At 48.3% G+C, this 16,726-nt stretch overlaps 1 protein-coding gene across 2 annotated transcripts; it reads left to right on the forward strand.

Moving 5' to 3' along the window:
• Positions 1 to 898: 898 nt before the first annotated feature.
• KPNA2 (karyopherin subunit alpha 2) lies at positions 899 to 15,702 on the forward strand. Of its 2 annotated transcripts, none has more exons than XM_066587575.1 (11): positions 899 to 919; positions 3,930 to 4,034; positions 4,107 to 4,247; positions 6,123 to 6,211; positions 12,106 to 12,374; positions 12,635 to 12,729; positions 12,808 to 13,071; positions 14,105 to 14,338; positions 14,661 to 14,843; positions 14,924 to 15,073; positions 15,189 to 15,702. In XM_066587575.1, the coding sequence occupies exons 2-11, from the start codon at positions 3,969 to 3,971 to the stop codon at positions 15,279 to 15,281; spliced, it is 1,584 nt and encodes a 527-aa protein (XP_066443672.1). In that variant the 5' UTR covers positions 899 to 919; positions 3,930 to 3,968; the 3' UTR covers positions 15,282 to 15,702. The 2 variants fall into 2 exon arrangements, with proteins under 2 accessions (XP_066443672.1, XP_066443671.1); XM_066587574.1 differs by having other exon boundaries at positions 905 to 983.
• The last annotated feature ends 1,024 nt before the right edge of the window (positions 15,703 to 16,726 follow it).

Consider the following 16,726-nt stretch of genomic DNA (forward strand, 5'->3'; position numbering starts at 1 on the left):
ATCAGCTCCGTATCCGCAGCTGAATTCAGAGGATGGTGCGGATTTTGAATCTTGAATGCGGAATTGTGCGCTGCGGCGCGCCTATCACCGCCTGGAAGCAGCATAACCCGCTTAAAGGATGGGAAGGAGGCCGGACTCAGACAGCGCACACGTATGACCCTACAGGGCCTTACCGCTGTGCAGCCGGCCTATCGCCGCACATTGCAGAGAAATTGAACTGTACGTATCTCCCGCACGCCGTTATGCGCAGTCTTCCTGTTTTATTTCTTGCGACCGCTTCACAACAGTGCATATATATATATATATATATATATATATATATACCGCCCATATACAATGTAATTGCACATGGACAAAGTTGATTACGCGTCTATAGATAACAATGGGTCTCTCGTGCGTGCTACGTGGCAAAGTAGAACACGCTGCGCTCTTTTCTGCGTTGGCATATTACGCAGTGTTTACACGCAAATCTAAGTGAAACAGAGGAAGACAATGGATTTGATTGCCTGTGAATTACCGCACATCGCACGTGTAATACGCGGTAATCTTGCGCTCCAGTGAGCTCCGCCTCCAGATCTCCAAGAACTTAGTTGTGGGTTCCCCTTCTTGTGCTGGTTGTAGTGACTGCAGCTGCCATCTAATAAGTTCCCATCATTAACGGACTGGTACACAGGCACATTCTCTATGAGGACCCCCATATATCGGGCAGGGGGCTGTCACTCGCTGACAGTTGAAGGGTCGTCAACCGCAGTTCCAGTCGGGACACAAAGGGTTAGTCTCGCGGGACTGGAGCCGGCCTCTTTTAAACGGACCAATGAAAGCGCTGCTGTTCCCCAAACTGACCAATCAGTGCACAGCTCCGCCGGACATTTAAACTCGGCGGCCGGGAGCACGCTACATTCCGGAGTGAGCAGGAGAGGTGAGAGCACGCGGGGCGGGCGGAGCTGTCACTGCGGCCGGTACTAGCGGCGCCTTCGGACCCGGTAACTTCCATGCGGCGGGGGATAGAGCTGCCTCGGTGCCGGTCGCCGCGCTCCCCTGGGCGGCTTCTGTTGGGACTTATGGCTAGTAGTTAACGGATTCCAGCTGTTAGGATTAACCCCTTAGGTCTCCAGGCGCACGTTGTCCTAAACCGGGGAGGTTTCAGCTGATGGGGTTGGCTTCCCTGTAGGCTGTTACGTCCGTGGTTTAATGCGCTGACACCCCGGGCGCCTCCAGCCTTAATGGGGTCCTCGTGGCTCGTCCATGATGCCGGAGCCCGCTGCCTGTATTACAGGTTACATAAGCTGGGGGCGCCACATGCTGCTCTTTGTGCTGCGGGCAGGGGAGGGGTCAGCGGGAGGGGTTGGGGCGGCCGGGAACTTTCCCGACTCTAGCTGAAGTTTTATGGGATCTTGTCGGATAGGCATGTAGAAGGCTCTATCAGTGCTTGCAGTCAGTGAGTAGAACTCCTGTCTGAGAGCTGGTGGCTTGTCAGATGAGCCTGAAGGGTTCAGGGACTGGTGGCAGTAACAGTGTGACTGCTCTGGGGAAGAGGGACTGAGTAATCTGGTAGAAAGGACTTGTTAAAGGCCACCGAATGGATGTTTTGGTAGACTTTTGCCCCTCCTTGGGCTGCTCTCACCTGGTGGTCGGTTCAGGGGGGCTTCCTGCTGATTTTTGGAGTCAAACTGAAGTGAAACAAAGTTAGTTTTTTTTGTTTTTTTTTAAGCAACTTCAATGGACTTTCCAAAAAAACAGGAAGTAAACAGGTCTGGTTCCGTTAGTATGGGGAATAGCGCCGTCTGTGTCTTCTGACAAACCTGAAGGTGTTCTGTCTGCTTTCTCTTTGAAACCTTTTTTGAAATTAATGAAAGGGAGGGATCCGTTCAGGATTAACGTCTCTGCCCTGTTTTTGGAGGATCTGAGCCCAGACTGACGCGGGTGTAGAGGCTGCCTAAGAAACAAAGTCATCTTGTAGATATGATGGTCCGGTCACATCTGCGCTTGTGTCTCCGGTCGGAGGTTCTGCCGCCGCTCCGGCTTGAAATATCAGGTCTTGCATGCAGTAAAATGCTGCACAGCTGAGCAGACCCCCACCAGTGCAGCCAATGGGGTCTCTTCAGTAGTGTCTTAAGGATGTACGTAAGGATAATTGTTTCCCAGAGCAAACTATGAGTTTGTGCGGTCAGTTTAACCCTTAGGCCTCATGTCCACTCAAAAAATACACTCCGCGCAGAATCTGCCGCGGATTTGCTTTAAATGGCATTTTATTGCATGCCGATATCCGCACACATTGCTATCAATGTGATAGAAATGTTGCCGATCCGTGGCAAATGGAGCATGCTGCGTTTTTTTTCTCCTGCGCATGAAAAACGCAATGCTTTTAAAATGCCATCCGCAGGTGCAAAAATCAATTTAATGGACCCGCGGATGGCAATGATTCCCTATGGGCAAAATCCACTGCAGATTCCACAATTCCATTTACCCAGTGGCCATGAGGCCTTAATACTCCATGGTGTATAGTTGCGTTATGGGGGGTTCTCTCCCACCCCATACAACGCAGGCTCACAGCTGACGTCACCCCCAGCAGCTGCCGTCAGTGCTTCTGCTGATCGCAGCTGTTAACCTTTTAAATGCCACCATTAATTCTGAGAACAGAACTGCCCCCAGTGATGAGATTGTGGGGTGCTGTTCAGTTGCCATGGCAGCTGGGGGCTTCTGAAAGCCCACCAGACCATCACTGTATTATTGTTTATACAGCCATACCTGTATAATGGGATCGCTGTCATTTGCTGATCAGTATTTAAACCAAGTGATGTATGAGCAACGACTGGTGCTTGACCGATAATTCATTCACTTACTCACTTCATGCATTTGTTGGCCATGTTTACACTAAATGATTCAAACTTTAACAAGCCAGTGAATGTATTTTTAACTATGATGCACTCCAATCCCCGGCCGCTGTCTGAGCGTTGTCTGCTATACCATCAGTCATGGTTACTTGTGCCACTCTGTGGGCCAGTGCATGTGCCAGTCTACTCTACCCCAATGGGGCTAAATGACTCGCACATGTGCCAGTCCACGCTGTGCAGAATTGGAGAAGGACTGGATGACTTGTGATGTCATCCCCATCACTCAGAATGCCCAGGGATTGAGTGCGCTGCAGGCGGCAGAGATGGTCTGGATTGTCTGGTCAAAGTCCTATTATAAAGGTGGGACCAAGTGATTGGAAATAGAACCAAGCACTTGCCTGTCCTTGGTGGTCTCGTACTGCAGCCCCATCACTCCTCAGGGGAAGTCGGATGCCTGCTGCCTGTCAACCAGAGGCTGCAGTTGCCATTTGCAACTATTGGCATGATTGCATCCTTAAGGGGTTAACATGACTTTGTAACTAGACAACTCATTTAAAGGCTTTTCCCCAGGAAATGCTATTGATCTATGTCAGAATAGATCACCTATAGTTGATGGGCTGGGGTCCATTGCTCATGACCCAAACCACCCAAACCAATCAGCTTAGCAGGTGCATGTTACAAATACACAGGTTGGAGCGGAAGCCTCTGTGTAGTGCCTGGAGCTTGTAACTGCAGGCATAAGCCATGCCTGCAACTACAAGCATCGGCCACTATAAGGAGGTCGGCAGGGAGGGTGTCTGTCACTACTAGAGGCGTAACTTGAGGCTTCTGGGCCCCAATGCAAAACCCGTAACAGAGCCCCAACTACAATGCTTTATTCATACTACTAGGCTTACTATATGAAAAGAGAGGCCTTATGGGCCCCCCAAGGGTCCTGGGCCCGGGTGCAACTGCATCCCCTATAGTTACGCCAGTGGTCACTACTTTGTTGTAGCAGGTCAGATGGGTTCAGTGGGTACTGAGGTGTTGTCTGCAGTACAGTGGTCCCCTGTTACCAGGGTGGTGGTCTGTACTCACCTGTTGTCGTTCCTTTAGTTGCACATCTTGTTCCTGGTTTACCTTCACACTGTGAACATGTCCAACAATGAGAATGCTGCCGCTCGCCTGAACCGCTTCAAGAACAAGGGCAAGGACACCACGGTGAGTAACGTTGCGGGTGCCGAGCAATCATAAGAGCCCCGCAGGAAGATCTGACCCTTCTATCTTCTACAGGAGATGAGACGCAGGAGGGTGGAGGTCAATGTGGAGCTCCGCAAGGCCAAGAAAGATGACCAGCTGCTGAAGAGGAGGAACGTCAACTTCTTCCCAGATGAGCCAACGTCCCCTCTGCAGGAGAAGAACCAGAATGGCCAGGTAAGGGCTTGGGGCAACATGATTAACTAAGGTGATTCAGTTCCTCACCACTTTAATGTATGCTTGTTGTCAGTGTAAGGCTGGTCTTGCCGGGACAGGTCAGATTTCACATGTGGGAGCCCACAGTGGAATCCAGCTACGACTGTCTGGTGTCCGTGTGCACTCTGTTCAGTTTCTTTACTGCAGATGCGTGGCAACTCGCCAACTGTCATGCACCATACAGACTTAAACGTTTTTTTCTATGCCACCACTAGACAAAGGTCACATGTACCCACGGCAATCCGCACTGTCAACTGTGGCTGGGTTGTGGATTGGACAGCTTCCATTGCATGAAAATGGAACATGCTGCAATCCCCCAGTGGAAATCAAATGTTCTCTTGTCTGAATGTGTGCAGAATACCGCAGATCATCCGTTCGGGTGACTATCGCAGATTCTGCAATTTAAACCTGGGTGTGAGACCGGCCTAACCCTAGTCCTGCAGACACCACTGTGGGTCTGTTGACATATCAATGTAAATAAGGACTTGCAGCTTGGTAAACCAGAGAAACTAGCATTGGGGTGGTAAGCAGTTCAAGTCACTGACAGCAAGCAGATGTTAATCTGAGGGATTAAAATGGCCTATAAAGATGTTCACACCTGACATGCTGCTGCAGCAAACCCACAATTTGGTGCAGGTCTGGCAGCTCTTACCTCCTCAGTTGGAGGGGGAGACCTGTGGATTTGCTGCAGGAAATCCCACGTAAGACCGTGTTCACCCTGGGCTCACCTGGTGTGTGGACCTGCTGCGTGGGAGATCAGTAGCAGCAAAGCAATGACTTTCAAAATCTTGTCCAGGTGCAGAAGAATCTGTGCCGAACTTGGCTTTAGCATCAGATATGCTGCTGGTTTAAGATGCTGTGGGGTCACCTCTTCCACATGAAGGGCGAGTTCCTCATTAGACATCAAAATCCACCCCAAATGGCTACACACTCTGCTGCAGGCATTCCACAGTAAATACATCCCATGTGAACATGCCCTAAAGCCCCATTACACACGATTATTGCTCAAAATTCATTCAAACGATGGCATTTAAGTGATAATCATTGTGTAAATGCTGCCATCATTCACTCTTCAGCTGAACAATGACTTTAAGGTGAGCTTAAAATCCATCGTTCAGCTTGAGATGGCAGGGACCACATGCTGTGTTCTGCATGGGAACGCTGATCACATTGTAATCAGCTAACAGCCCATGCGAGAACAATGGAGTTGTATGCAGAGCTCAGACCAAATGCTGTGCAAGCAGCTCCTGGGGGCTCACTTTACACAAACTAAGCTAATAAAGTGATATCTGGCATTAGTGTTAGCACTTTCTGCAAAATGATTTCTAGAACTGTCAATCTGTCAAACATTTGAGATTGTCTTTGCGTGTAAATGAGCCTTAAGAGTTGGAAAATGTCCTTTGATGCAGCAATGAAACTTTAGTTATAGAATGGACTGGCCCTTTAATAAACAGATGGTCATCCATATACTAGTATAACACTAGTGGGTCCCACAGACCATCTGAGGGTCTGGAGGCTGTACTGCAGCAGATTGGGGCTTGTTCTCACTTGCATTGGCCTTTGTTAACCTTTTCAGTTTCTGTTCTGCTTTAAAAGCAGATAAACAGAAGGTTTGTTTGTCTTTTTGCATTGATTTCAATGTTACTTTTCCTTTCCAGAAAAAGTGTTTCCATTTGAAAAACTGAAATGGAACAGCCATAAATTATATATTTTTCTCTACTCACTAAAATTGGTGGGAATATTCTTAGCTTTTTTTCTATCCCTCTGCTCATATGAAATGGCTAAGTGAGGCCAAACCCAGTGAGAACAAGTCCTTACTTGGCTCTTTGTTTGTAGACCTCGTCTCAGTGGAGTGTGGAGGAGATCATCCGTGGGATGTCTAGCCCTAGCATAGAGTTCCAGCTGCAGGCCACCCAAGCTGCAAGGTAAGTCCAAGACCAGACTTGGAGGATACTGCTCCAGGCCACTTAATGCACAGAAGCACTACGCTTGCACTAACTGTAGGGGTGTATGGTCAGCTTGGTTTAACCCCTTTCAACTCAGCCACAGCATCTATAGTGTTGGAAGACAAGGCTTCCTCCGTCAGCCCATTAACAGCCTGTGACATGATTGCTGGGTGTGAATGGATTACATGGCCCTCTTGTTTGCAGTTAGCTATTAGTCCTACTAGGAAATATCACTCTGAATTTACCCCTTTTTTCCATATCCTGCTGGTCCCTTCATCTAGGATGCAAGATGTGGCTAGGTTTGACAGAGCTCCCGGTCCCTGGGGCAGGATGGGGTCTCTGACATGAATATACTCCAAGGATCAAACCCCTTTCAAAACCTGGAAACTCAGGTGACTGTTGGCAGGGCAAGCTGCAGCCATCTAGTTCCCCCTGAGCTAACCATTCATGTCAGGTGGATGGAGATCCTGTAATACAAGGATCACATGAGTCTACCAGAACTAGAGCCACTGTTGTGGCTGTGTTTCCACATTGGGACCCCTGTCATATGCCCTGATGCTGGGTTTGGATAGCAGTGGTCTTCTGACAACCCAACTAGTTTTTAAGTCTCTCATAAATTTTATGAAAGTTTTTCTATTAAAAATCAGCATTACCAGAATCCTGATGACCTGCAGAAGCCATTACCTCATGGTGACATCCCTAGCCGGTAGTCCTTGGTGGGGTGTAAGGGAGTCATACAGATTCCTTGCTGGGACCCTCTGAGCAGCTCCTGTTCTGCCAGAGCAATCATATTACATGGATGTCCGTCACCTAACTGCCATGTAGTTAACAGACACAAGTTGTCATGTGAATTTTACTTCATAAACCAACTTTGTGTGTTCTACCTCACCTGTGTGTGTGTGTGTGTGTGTGTGTGTGTACACTGAGGAGAATCTACCTCACCTGTGTGTGTGTGTGTGTGTGTGTGTACACTGAGGAGAATCTACCTCACCTGTGTGTGTGTGTGTACACTGAGGAGAATCTACCTCACCTGTGTGTACACTGCGGAGAATCTACCTCACCTGTGTGTGTGTGTGTACACTGAGGAGAATCTACCTCACGTGTGTGTGTGTGTACACTGAGGAGAATCTACCTCACGTGTGTGTGTGTACACTGAGGAGAATCTACCTCACCTGTGTGTGTGTACACTGAGGAGAATCTACCTCACCTGTGTGTGTGTGTGTGTGTGTGTGTACACTGAGGAGAATCTACCTCACCTGTGTGTGTGTGTGTGTACACTGAGGAGAATCTACCTCACCTGTGTGTGTGTGTGTACACTGAGGAGAATCTACCTCACCTGTGTGTGTGTGTGTACACTGAGGAGAATCTACCTCACCTGTGTGTGTACACTGAGGAGAATCTCCCTCACCTGTGTGTGTGTGTGTGTACACTGAGGAGAATCTACCTCACCTGTGTGTGTACACTGAGGAGAATCTCCCTCACCTGTGTGTGTGTGTACACTGAGGAGAATCTACCTCACCTGTGTGTGTACACTGAGGAGAATCTACCTCACCTGTGTGTGTACACTGAGGAGAATCTCCCTCACCTGTGTGTGTGTGTGTGTGTGTGTGTGTACACTGAGGAGAATCTACCTCACCTGTGTGTGTACACTGAGGAGAATCTACCTCACCTGTGTGTGTACACTGAGGAGAATCTCCCTCACCTGTGTGTGTGTGTGTGTGTGTGTGTGTACACTGAGGAGAATCTACCTCACCTGTGTGTGTGTGTACACTGAGGAGAATCTACCTCACCTGTGTGTGTGTGTGTGTACACTGAGGAGAATCTACCTCACCTGTGTGTGTGTGTGTACACTGAGGAGAATCTACCTCACCTGTGTGTGTGTGTGTGTACACTGAGGAGAATCTACCTCACGTGTGTGTGTGTGTGTGTGTGTACACTGAGGAGAATCTACCTCACGTGTGTGTGTGTGTACACAGGAGAATCTACCTCACCTGTGTGTACACTGAGGAGAATCTACCTCACCTGTGTGTGTACACTGAGGAGAATCTACCTCACGTGTGTGTGTGTGTGTGTGTGTGTGTACACTGAGGAGAATCTACCTAACGTGTGTGTGTGTGTGTGTGTGTGTGTGTGTGTACACAGGAGAATCTACCTCACCTGTGTGTACACAGGAGAATCTACCTCACCTGTGTGTGTACACTGAGGAGAATCTACCTCACCTGTGTGTGTACACTGAGGAGAATCTACCTCACCTGTGTGTGTACACTGAGGAGAATCTACCTCACCTGTGTGTGTACACTGAGGAGAATCTACCTCACCTGTGTGTGTACACTGAGGAGAATCTACCTCACCTGTGTGTGTACACTGAGGAGAATCTACCTCACCTGTGTGTGTACACTGAGGAGAATCTACCTCACCTGTGTGTGTACACTGAGGAGAATCTACCTCACCTGTGTGTGTACACTGAGGAGAATCTACCTCACCTGTGTGTGTGTACACTGAGGAGAATCTACCTCACTGTGTGTGTGTGTGTACACTGAGGAGAATCTACCTCACGTGTGTGTGTGTGTGTACACTGAGGAGAATCTACCTCACCTGTGTGTGTGTACACTGAGGAGAATCTACCTCACCTGTGTGTGTGTGTACACTGAGGAGAATCTACCTCACCTGTGTGTGTGTACACTGAGGAGAATCTACCTCACCTGTGTGTGTGTACACTGAGGAGAATCTACCTCACCTGTGTGTGTGTGTACACTGAGGAGAATCTACCTCACCTGTGTGTGTGTGTACACTGAGGAGAATCTACCTCACCTGTGTGTGTGTGTGTACACTGAGGAGAATCTACCTCACCTGTGTGTGTGTGTGTGTGTACACTGAGGAGAATCTACCTCACCTGTGTGTACACTGAGGAGAATCTACCTCACCTGTGTGTACACTGAGGAGAATCTACCTCACCTGTGTGTACACTGAGGAGAATCTACCTCACCTGTGTGTGTGTGTGTGTACAGTGAGGAGAATCTACCTCACCTGTGTGTGTGTGTGTGTGTGTACAGTGAGGAGAATCTACCTCACCTGTGTGTGTGTGTGTACACTGAGGAGAATCTACCTCACCTGTGTGTGTTTGTGTACACTGAGGAGAATCTACCTCACCTGTGTGTGTGTGTGTACACTGAGGAGAATCTACCTCACCTGTGTGTGTGTACACTGAGGAGAATCTACCTCACCTGTGTGTGTGTGTGTACACTGAGGAGAATCTACCTCACCTGTGTGTGTGTACACTGAGGAGAATCTACCTCACCTGTGTGTGTGTGTACACTGAGGAGAATCTACCTCACCTGTGTGTGTGTACACTGAGGAGAATCTACCTCACCTGTGTGTGTGTGTGTGTGTACACTGAGGAGAATCTACCTCACCTGTGTGTGTACACTGAGGAGAATCTACCTCACCTGTGTGTGTACACTGAGGAGAATCTACCTCACCTGTGTGTGTGTACACTGAGGAGAATCTACCTCACCTGTGTGTGTGTACACTGAGGAGAATCTACCTCACCTGTGTGTGTGTGTACACTGAGGAGAATCTACCTCACCTGTGTGTGTGTGTACACTGAGGAGAATCTACCTCACCTGTGTGTGTGTACACTGAGGAGAATCTACCTCACCTGTGTGTGTGTACACTGAGGAGAATCTACCTCACCTGTGTGTGTGTACACTGAGGAGAATCTACCTCACCTGTATGTGTGTGTGTGTACACTGAGGAGAATCTACCTCACCTGTATGTGTGTGTGTGTACACTGAGGAGAATCTACCTCACCTGTGTGTACAGTGAGGAGAATCTACCTCACCTGTGTGTGTGTACACTGAGGAGAATCTACCTCACCTGTGTGTGTGTACACTGAGGAGAATCTACCTCACGTGTGTGTGTGTACACTGAGGAGAATCTACCTCACGTGTGTGTGTGTGTGTGTACACTGAGGAGAATCTACCTCACGTGTGTGTGTGTGTGTGTGTACACTGAGGAGAATCTACCTCACCTGTGTGTACACTGAGGAGAATCTACCTCACCTGTGTGTGTGTGTGTGTACAGTGAGGAGAATCTACCTCACCTGTGTGTGTGTGTGTACAGTGAGGAGAATCTACCTCACCTGTGTGTGTGTGTGTACAGTGAGGAGAATCTACCTCACCTGTGTGTGTGTGTGTGTGTACAGTGAGGAGAATCTACCTCACCTGTGTGTGTGTGTGTACACTGAGGAGAATCTACCTCACCTGTGTGTGTGTGTACACTGAGGAGAATCTACCTCACCTGTGTGTGTGTGTACACTGAGGAGAATCTACCTCACCTGTGTGTGTGTGTGTGTACACTGAGGAGAATCTACCTCACCTGTGTGTGTACACTGAGGAGAATCTACCTCACCTGTGTGTGTGTACACTGAGGAGAATCTACCTCACCTGTGTGTGTGTACACTGAGGAGAATCTACCTCACCTGTGTGTGTGTACACTGAGGAGAATCTACCTCACCTGTGTGTGTGTACACTGAGGAGAATCTACCTCACCTGTGTGTGTGTACACTGAGGAGAATCTACCTCACCTGTGTGTGTGTACACTGAGGAGAATCTACCTCACCTGTATGTGTGTGTGTGTACACTGAGGAGAATCTACCTCACCTGTATGTGTGTGTGTGTACACTGAGGAGAATCTACCTCACCTGTATGTGTGTGTGTGTACACTGAGGAGAATCTACCTCACCTGTGTGTACAGTGAGGAGAATCTACCTCACCTGTGTGTACAGTGAGGAGAATCTACCTCACCTGTGTGTACAGTGAGGAGAATCTACCTCACCTGTGTGTGTGTACACTGAGGAGAATCTACCTCACCTGTGTGTGTGTACACTGAGGAGAATCTACCTCACGTGTGTGTACACTGAGGAGAATCTACCTCACCTGTGTGTGTGTGTACACTGAGGAGAATCTACCTCACCTGTGTGTGTGTGTACACTGAGGAGAATCTACCTCACCTGTGTGTGTGTGTGTACACTGAGGAGAATCTACCTCACCTGTGTGTGTGTGTGTACACTGAGGAGAATCTACCTCACCTGTGTGTGTGTGTACACTGAGGAGAATCTACCTCACCTGTGTGTGTGTGTGTACACTGAGGAGAATCTACCTCACCTGTGTGTGTGTGTGTGTGTGTACACTGAGGAGAATCTACCTCACCTGTGTGTGTGTGTGTGTGTACACTGAGGAGAATCTACCTCACCTGTGTGTGTGTGTGTGTGTACACTGAGGAGAATCTACCTCACCTGTGTGTGTGTGTGTGTGTACACTGAGGAGAATCTACCTCACCTGTGTGTGTGTGTGTGTACACTGAGGAGAATCTACCTCACCTGTGTGTGTGTGTACACTGAGGAGAATCTACCTCACCTGTGTGTGTGTGTACACTGAGGAGAATCTACCTCACCTGTGTGTGTGTACACTGAGGAGAATCTACCTCACCTGTGTGTGTGTGTACACTGAGGAGAATCTACCTCACCTGTGTGTGTGTGTGTACACTGAGGAGAATCTACCTCACCTGTGTGTGTACACTGAGGAGAATCTACCTCACCTGTGTGTGTGTGTGTGTACACTGAGGAGAATCTACCTCACCTGTGTGTGTACACTGAGGAGAATCTACCTCACCTGTGTGTGTCCTACCAGAAACTAAAACTAGATCTCAAAATGATACTGAATACAATTCTTCCCATAAATGAGCCTTCATACTGCTACATAAAGTCTTGGAATGCAATTATAGAAGCACAGGTCAGCCTTGAGACACTCCTTCACATCTCAGACATGCCAATATGCTATCAAGGTCTTGACTAGACTTCCTTCTGTTTGCAGGAAGCTTCTGTCCAGAGAGCGGGAGCCTCCCATTGACCGCATCATCCAGGCTGGCCTCATACCAAAATTAGTGTCCTTCCTGAGCTGCACTGACTGCAGCCCCATTCAGTTTGAGGCTTCCTGGGCTTTGACAAACATTGCATCGGGTAACTCTGACCAGACCAAAGCTGTGGTGGATGGTGGCGCCATCCCAGCCTTCATCTCGCTGCTGGCATCTCCTCATTCCCACATCAGTGAGCAAGCGGTGTGGGCTCTGGGAAACATTGCAGGTGAGTACAACTTCAGAGACCTAGGAAGTCTTTTGGGTAATCCCACAGTTTTTAATACCTTGTTGTACCTCCAAATGGGAAATTAAGTATTTTATGGTCATGTTGGACTTACTAGCCTCTGGATTCTGCATGCTTTCTATAGCGCCTCCAGTTAACTGCGGTAGGTCCTTAACAAGACTCCCTCCCCACCAGTGTGCTTAGGTGGGTTGCAAATACTCATTATACTCTTCCAATGCCCTGGAACTCTCTTCCTCCTGCAGGTGATGGTTCTGCCTACAGAGATCTGGTTATAAAACATGGTGCGGTGGAACCTCTACTGGCGCTACTTGCTATTCCTGACCTCTACTCTCTGACGGTAAGCTTGGATCTCTACATAGGACTGTAGAAGAATAACAGTCTTTCATATTTGACTCCTTTCTCCTCTCCTTCCCAGACTGGTTATCTGCGTAATCTCACTTGGACCCTGTCCAACTTGTGTCGTAACAAGAACCCGGCTCCTCCCCTGGAAGCTGTGCAGCAGATCCTGCCCACGCTGGTCAGGCTCCTGCACCACGATGACCGGGAGGTCCTTGCCGACACCTGCTGGGCTATCTCCTACCTCACTGATGGTGCCAATGATCGTATTGATGTTGTGGTGCATACAGGGCTGGTCCCCAGGATGGTACAGCTGCTGGGGTGCAAAGAGCTAACTATAGTGGTGAGTTCTGGTAATGGGGTAACACTTGTGGAGGGTGAATGCCCTTAAACTACATTTTACGTGTGCAGCAACTTATTGGGGTATTAAGCTACTTTGCCACTACCGTGTTTCCCCAAAGGGTGGGGGCATTTATACTCACCTGGTCCACAGCATCCTGATGGTCTTCAGCTGCGCTGTGGCAAACTTCATCATCCCTATCTCACAGCTGAACTTCCTGGTGATGGGGCTTTGAATACCCCTCCAGGAAAGCGTGTAGTATGATTGACATTCACTGGCCATGATTGGCTCATCAAGTGCCGGCCAATCACAGCACATGCTCTGCTGGAGGCAGGGTATTCAAAGCCCCATCACCAGGAAGAAGCTGTGAGATGGGAAGGACAGTTTGCCTCAGTGCTGCTGGAGGTATTGGGACACTGCAGACCAGGTGAGTATATTGTGTGTGTTTTTGTTTTTTTTTGTTTTTTTTGAATGCCGGTTAGCTAGGTCTTATTTTCAGAGGAGGCCTTATATTTCAGGCCTCACAAAAAAATTTGGACAGGTCTTGTCTTCAAGGTAGGTCCTAGTTTCGGGGAAACATGGTAGCTAGTGCTTATTTTCAGGGTAGGGCTTCTACTTCAAACCCCTCCCCCTCCTGAAAATCACAGTAAAGTGTAGTTTGGGGGAAACAGGATTTGTCAAAGGAAACTTGGCGTTTTATGCTACCTGTGGTTTGGACTGCATAAGACTCAAAGGCTGCCATGAATAAAACAGGCTCTGAACAAATACATATTGCAGGTATCTATCTTAAAGTAGCTGGGAATGGGAAGTCCCTGCCTGGCTCAGCTAGATGCCTTTTGATGTGTATTCTGGGCTTCCTGGTACTGTTAACTCTCGACAGGCTCCCTTTAACACTAGAGTGATTGTTGCATGCACTGACAATACAAGCTGTTCCATATGTTGCTCTTGTGTCATATTGAAATCCTAAGAGTAACTCGCCCCTTCAATTGACAGCATTTGTGTGTTTTTTTTTTTTTGTTTTTTTTTTTTTCTGCAGACTCCTTGTCTCCGCACCATAGGGAATATTGTGACTGGCACAGATGAGCAGACCCAGGTGGTCCTAGATGCTGGTGCCCTGGCAGTCTTCCCTGAGCTTCTCAACCATCCAAAGAACAACATCCAGAAAGAAGCTGCTTGGACCCTGTCTAATATCACAGCCGGACGTCAGGATCAGATCCAGGAAGTGCTCAACCACGGGCTAATTCCCTACCTCGTAGATATCCTCAGGAAGGTGGGTCCCTCATGCTATAGGTTCTGGCCTGAACTAATCTGTATTGGCTCACCTTCCACAGAGCTTTCACTGCTTATCTAGCAAACCTCAATGTAGATGACTTGTTCCTGGGTTTCCTTGCCATGATGAGTAAAGACTCCGTGGTGCTGTGTTGCACCCGCTGCCACCACTAGGGGTGCTCTACACATGGGTTTCCACTGAACATGGGTGTATGTAGGGAACCTTCCCTCACTGGTAGCTGAAGGCTACCAAGAATTGGTAGAGGGTCTTTGGTCAGTGGCAAGGCACTTTGCATTAGTATTTACACCTTCTTTTATTGCAGGGTGACTACAAGACACAGAAGGAGGCCATATGGGCAGTCACCAACTACACCAGTGGTGGCACAATGGACCAGATCATCTACATGGTGCAGTCAGGTGTGATCGAACCTCTGTGTAACCTGCTCTCTGCTAAGGACAGTAAGACAGTGCTGGTCATCCTGGATGCCTTCACCAATATCTTTGTGGTAAGAGCAGTGCCCCTCTCCTGGATGCTGCAGACTGCAGTGCCAGTAGTAAATCTCTATAACCCTCGTTTGTTCTGCAGGCTGCTGAGAAGCTTGGGGAGACAGAAAAGCTCTGCCTTATGGTGGAGGAGTGCGGTGGCCTAGACCGCATCGAGGCTCTCCAGTCCCACGAGAACGAGCAGGTCTACAAGGCATCAGCCACACTCATTGAGAAATACTTCACTGCTGAGGTGCGTACCATAAACAGGAAGGCTTCATTGGGTTTGGGGGGGGGGGGGGGACAACCCGTAATCCGTCGCTGCAGCAGATCTCTATGGCGTCTAATCTAACACTCTTTACTTGCAGGAGGATGAGGAGGAATCTTTGGCCCCTGAAGCAACTTCTGAGGGTTACAACTTCCAGATCCCCAGTGGCACCCACACCACCTTCGACTTCTGAGCACTTTTGTTGTTTCCATGTTTTTTCTGTGTACGTACTGTGAATCTCGTGTGTCTCTGTAAATAGTTGTTTTTGTCACTGCCACTCGTCTGTCTGGACCTTTCTTCCATCCTTGTATCTGTTCTCGCTAATGCCTAGCCCTCACACTACCACTGATGGTTACATGGGGACTCGGGTAGATATTTTATGAACATTTCAGTCCTCATCCTGCCCTTAAGTTAGAATTGGGTGGGTTTGAGGGGAAACTGGTTCCCATTAACCCTTAATTTTTTTCCAAGGAGAAAATCTAATTGATGGGTGGTCCTACTGCCTGGGATCTGACATGGGGGAGGCCAAGTTCCCCAGGGTCAGTACTTAATAAGTTTACAGTTTGACTTGAACAAGTGACCTAATAAAAGTGAATAAAGTATTTTGTAATGAAGGTTGCATCCATGAGTTGTCTGGGTACTGAGAACATGGTGGGGTCATAAAGCTGCACATATTGGTTGACTGTCAACAGACACATCTGGTAATTGCTTATGTCCTGAATTAGTGTTAAAGCGCAATTGCCTGACTGGTGATACATGATGGATATTTGACATTGGGGCATATGGCCAGCTCTAGGGTACACACCATAAAAGGTTTGTAATATACAGTCCCACAATGATTAGGGGTTGTCAACACTCGGGAGTCCCCAGATTCAAAAAATGAAGATGCATCGGCTTGACACCGCTGCTGAAGTCTTCTCTGCAGGGGGTCACTATGGCCACTCCTGTACAGAACTGCAGCATGTCTGTAACTGGATCAATGTGTGGTCAGTGACTAGTTGATGAGGCTCAGGAGTACAATACAGGCTGTAACTAAGGATCAGTGATGTATGTGGTAACTGGCATCACAAGGGTAGTGTAGTTGGCATAAAGCAGCACAGATCTTCTGATGCCAATGTCTAACACTACTACAACCAACAATGTTAGGACTGCCGGATGGCCTTGGTCTATATAAACATGCGGCCCTGAGACTTCAGCTCCAACAAATGTAGGTTTTCTAATTTTAGGACTCTTGGGTTCTCTTGGTATTTTTGGATACAGTGGGCTGAGTCTTATACTGTGGGAAGCTCTGTCTTGAATAGTTACCTGGAAAACCTTTTTGATCAGGCTTCAGGATGGGTAATCAATAATGGTCTGCCACTGGGCACCTGTCAATGCCACAACATGGATACAGGGCAGAAGCAGTAATCGCAGGCATCTGACTCTGCTCTGGCCCTTGTGATCTGCTTGGACTCCATCCTGTTGTGGTGCTGACACTTGTTCAGTTGGGTTCCTCAGCTGATTGACTACTGACATACCTTGAGGATGGGTCATTAATGGGAGTTGCCTGGAAGAGTCACTAAAGAGACTCTCACCAGGAACCATGTCAGCTGCCACGACACTTGTTAAACTGCATCTGAAGCTTGGTTTGTGCCTTAG

This window comes from Eleutherodactylus coqui, chromosome 13 (genome assembly GCF_035609145.1).
Source record: "Eleutherodactylus coqui strain aEleCoq1 chromosome 13, aEleCoq1.hap1, whole genome shotgun sequence".
In the NCBI taxonomy this organism is placed as follows: Eukaryota; Metazoa; Chordata; class Amphibia; order Anura; family Eleutherodactylidae; genus Eleutherodactylus; species Eleutherodactylus coqui.

Excerpts from the sequence above, each read along its gene's own strand:
- KPNA2 (XM_066587575.1), top strand. The coding sequence starts at position 3,969 with ATGTCCAACAATGAGAATGCTGCCGCTCGCCTGAACCGCTTCAAGAAC. Across the intron at positions 12,375-12,634 it reads GGCTCTGGGAAACATTGCAG|GTGATGGTTCTGCCTACAGA; the intron begins GTGAGTACAACT and ends TTCCTCCTGCAG. Across the intron at positions 15,074-15,188 it reads AGAAATACTTCACTGCTGAG|GAGGATGAGGAGGAATCTTT; the intron begins GTGCGTACCATA and ends CTTTACTTGCAG.